The sequence below is a fragment of the Diceros bicornis genome, chromosome 35 (assembly GCF_020826845.1).
Source record: "Diceros bicornis minor isolate mBicDic1 chromosome 35, mDicBic1.mat.cur, whole genome shotgun sequence".
In the NCBI taxonomy this organism is placed as follows: domain Eukaryota; kingdom Metazoa; phylum Chordata; class Mammalia; order Perissodactyla; family Rhinocerotidae; genus Diceros; species Diceros bicornis.
Genome location: NC_080774.1, coordinates 30,535,440 through 30,539,732, shown reverse-complemented (window position 1 = coordinate 30,539,732; position 4,293 = coordinate 30,535,440). Strand labels below are relative to the sequence as shown.

Genomic DNA, 4,293 nt, shown 5'->3' with positions numbered 1-4,293 from the left:
ACAGGCTGCACAGAGGGATGGGCAGTTGGCCCATCAATAAGGGTCAAGGTGAGAAATGACTCAGACTAACAGAAAGGTTATGACAAGGGAAAGGCCAGCCTGGTGACTGACGAGGAAATAACAACACCACTGTTTTGTTGAGCCCAGGTAAGCACTTTATATGAATTAATCAGAGCTATTATTAGCCTCTTTACACACAACATTGGAAATGTTGGCCTAGGATGCAAATGTCCCTTCCAGTGTTGACCAAAGCTAAGACTCGCACTCTGGCTACCCGAGGCCCAAGTCCAGGGTCTGACCCTCCAGGAATCTGCGGGGGCAGGGGCGTCAGGTTGAAGGAGCCCAGCACGCCTCCCTGCTCTCTGGGTTTCTTGTCACGGCACTGGGTCTCAGAATCACGAGGGATGAAAGCAGGAGGAGGGCAGGTTGCAAGCAGAATTCCGAGTTCTCTGGGGACCACCTAGTTGGCCTTTAGAAACACGGGCCTGGAGGCGCCTCCCCAGGGGCAGAGGCCTGATGCAGGCAGAACTCAGTGCATTTGAGGAAGTGGAAGCTTGGAGGGTACCCGGAGCACAGCATGAGCTGAGACAATTGTTTTACAAAAGAGACTCAGGCCACATGTGGAAGAGCCGATATCGACACCTGTCCACCGCTCTCAGGTGGGAGAACCCTCGGGGTCGTTTTAGCCTAGATAAATGGACGTTCTCAGCCGAGTTTGGGATCACAGGGGAGAAGGTTTGCCTGACATCTCTCTGAGTGTGAAGCATGTCCATGTGTGTGGACATTTGCTGAACAGGGTCCCTCTCTGCAGGGCACATCCTGACCTACGACCCAGGGGCTCAGGGTGCTGTGCTGTAGGCCAGGGTTGCCTCTTTACCCAACAAGCCCGTCGGCGAGCACGTGCCCCTCCTGCCTCCAGGTCTCTCCGGGTCCAGAGGTTCAGTATCCCTGGAGTCATCAGGCAGGAGGATCTGAGGGTGCCCTTGATTACTCTGCCAAGTGTGGCTTGGTTGAAACCTGGAGGGAGGAGCTAGGGTGTTTCTCTGGAGCAGGGGGCAGCAAACCACGGCCTGTGCCGTATCTGACCCAGCCCCTTCTGTTTCTGTGAATAAAGCTGAATAGGAACACAGTCATGCCCATCTGTTTACGTATTGCCTGTGGCTGCTTTCACGCTGTAAAACAGAACTGAGCACAGTCACGCGCCCCGCAATGATGACTTGTCAACAATGGACCAAATATATGACCGTGGTCCCATAAGATTAGTACCATATAGCCTAGGCGTGTAGCAGGCTACACCATCTAGGTTTGTGTCAGTACACTTATGATGTTCACACAACGACAAAATGGCCTAACGACGCATTTCTCAGGATGTATTCTTGTTGTCAAGCGACACCTGACTGTAGCGGCGACAAAGATCATACGGCTCAGAAAGCCAAAATTAGTTACTATCTAGCCCTTTACAGAAAATATTTGCTGGCCCCTGCCACTCTCCTGCACAGAAGAGTAAATGCATTCCTCTCACCTAAACCAGTGGTTCTCCATTGGGGTGACTTTGCCCCCCTGGGGGCATTTGTGAATGCCTGGAGACATTTTTGTTGTCATAACTCAGTGGGAGGGTGCAGGTACTGGCGTTTGGTGGGTAGAGGCCAAGGACACTGCCCAGCATCTTATGGTGCACGGGACAGCCCACCACAAAGAACTGTCGGGCCCCAAGTGTCGCCAGTGCCAAGGGGGAGAGCCTGCTCTCGACCTCGGCACCCGCTCTCCTCTCCAGAGGCCCAAGAAAGGCCTGCTCTAAACTTGTTTACCCTCTAACTCCTGAGGATAATCAGTGACAACAGAGGGTTCTGTCCTCGGACAGGGCGCACCCCCAAGGTGCTTATATCAGTCCCCTGCCCCCCATGACCCACAAGAGCAGGGACTCCTGCCAAGCAGACCGTGACCAGCCAGTCTCACGGGAGCTTCACCCTAGGCTGGTTCTTGGGTGCGTCCCCCTGATTCTGACCTTCCACAGAGCATCTGGAGCCTTCTCAGTACAATTCAGCACACCAGTCGCACCAAATTCAGCAAAACAACTTCTTGAGACACAAGCAGTTTTAATCCCCCAATCCAGCCCCCAACGGGGCCTAACTGAACAAAGAGCATCTCTTCTGTGTGCAGCCTAAGGCCCACCTTCCTCCTCGCCCACCCCCACCTCTCCGTGGGGATGTGTGCCCCTTGTCTTTAGTTCAAGGTAAGCATGTCCTGGGGTGCCTGGGGCCCTGAAGCAGCAGGCTCCTTGTCTTCCCCCCTCCCCCTGTCCATCTCCTTCTCCCTGCCCAAGCTCTGGGCCCCCACAGCACAGAAATACACAGCCTCGTCCTCAGGCTGCAGCTCAGAGATGCTCAAATACCCTGTGTTCTTGGCCAAGTCTTTGGATCCGGAGAAGCGAAGGGGGATCTTGGGGCCCTGGCTCTTGTCTGAGTGGGAGAAATATCTCAGCAAGAATCTGGGAGGGTGGCCAGGCCTCTGCTGGTACCAGTAGATGCTGTAAATGCCAACATCATGGTCGCTGCTCAAGGTGCAGGCCAGGCGGACTGTGGTTCCGAGGGAGGAGGACACCGACGGCGGCTGATTCAGCACCGGCTGAGGGTCACAACCTGGGGACACAGAAGCATGTGAACACCCGGGCAGGGCAGGGCAGGGGAAGGGGCCAGGGGCTGCGAGCTCTGGGGTTTTCTCACCTGTGCAGTGGGCCAGGAGCACCAGTAGGACAGGAGCCCAGGACATGGTGCGGACGTGCAGAGCTCTGCCTCCCGCGCTGCCGTGGCTCCTGGGGCCCTCGAGGGGCTGGGCCAGCATCCTCCTCCGCCCTCCCAGGGGTGGGGCCATTGCACGCCCCGTTCCGGCCACCATCATCCCAAACTTTCATGGGTTTGCAGCGTCGGTTAGGGGAAGGGCTCCGCGGGGCCTTTGCGGCTCTTGCCTTGGCCCCGCGGAAGCGTTTTGGGAGGAAGCACCTGCTGGAAGCTCGCGGACCAGTGCCCAGGGGGGCAGCCTGCAAGCTTGGGTCCCTGAGGGGGAGTGACCTCAACGTCCCCCTGAGGAAGCTGAGCCCTACAGAAATAAGGTTCTTGTCCAGACTTACATGCCTGATTAACTGGGAAGAAAGGACACAGGGTGGTGTCCCAGGGTGGTGAAAACACCTGCTCTGTGCAGCAGAATATGTTGGGGCCCTGGGATGAGGGGCACTCTGCCCCTTCCACACTGCCAGCACTCCTGCCCTCCAAACCCAGCCCCTCTCCCTCCTAGAACAAAGTAGGAGCGACTCACGGCTTCGGAAAAAGAAGCACCAGGAGGCACTTGGGGGCCCCCACGTGGAGCCAGGGCAGGTGACGAGGTAGAGCAGGCATCCCCCCACATCGGGGTCCTGCAGAGGCCTCGTCCCAGCCCTCTCGACCACCCCTATTCACAATGGTCTCCCCCAGGACCCCGTGTGGTGGAGCACACCACAGTCCTCGACACACTCCTTGGCCACAGCCTGCGCCTGCGCCCACCCCGCCTAGGTTTGAACCCAAGACCAAGCACTTTGGGAGGCCTGGGGCCCACTCTCTGCTCGGTGCTGCCCACGAAGCTGTGTGGGATGTGCTGCTGAAGGCTGTCAGGATGCTCAGGTGAAGACTCGTGTACTAGTCGGGGTTCTCCAGAGTGACAGAACCAATAGGACATATATACACACACAGGCAGAGATTTGTTATGAGGAGTTGGCTCACACGACTGTGGAGACTGAGAAGTCCCACCATCTGCTGTCTGCAAGTCGTCGACCCAGGAAAGCCAGTGGTGTGATTCAGCCTGAGTCCAAAAACCTGAGAACCAGGGGAGCGGATGGTGTAAACCCCAGTCTAAGGGCAGGAGAAGAGCCAGGTCCCACTCAGCAGGCAGACAGGAAGCAAAAAGGGGCGAATCCCTCCTTCCTCCGCCTTTTAGTCCTGCTCAGGCCCTCGATGAACTGGATGATGCCCACCCACATCGGGGAGGGCCAGCATCTTTACTGAGTCCACTGGTTCAAATGCTAATCTTGTCCAGAAACGCTCTCACAGAGACATCCAGAAATAATGTTTAATCTGTGCACCCTGTGGTCCATCAAGTTGACACATAAAATTAACCATCACACTTTGTCATCCCTTCCCTCCTCATCACATTCTAGAACTTTCTCAGCAAAGCACAGCCACAGAGGGAAGTGCAGGGAGGGAAGTGGGCCCTCAGCCATCAGGGGGCTCTAAGGCAAGGCTTCCTTCTGGGTGAAGACAAGAA

General features: G+C 56.4%; 1 protein-coding gene across 1 annotated transcript; it reads right to left on the bottom strand.

Moving 5' to 3' along the window:
* Positions 1-2,094: 2,094 nt before the first annotated feature.
* Positions 2,095-2,778, bottom strand: VPREB1 (V-set pre-B cell surrogate light chain 1). The gene is made up of 2 exons (XM_058532052.1): positions 2,724-2,778; positions 2,095-2,639 (listed from the first exon to the last, which is right to left on the bottom strand). The coding sequence occupies exons 1-2, from the start codon at positions 2,767-2,769 to the stop codon at positions 2,224-2,226; spliced, it is 462 nt and encodes a 153-aa protein (XP_058388035.1). The 5' UTR covers positions 2,770-2,778; the 3' UTR covers positions 2,095-2,223.
* Between the last annotated feature and the right edge of the window lie 1,515 nt (positions 2,779-4,293).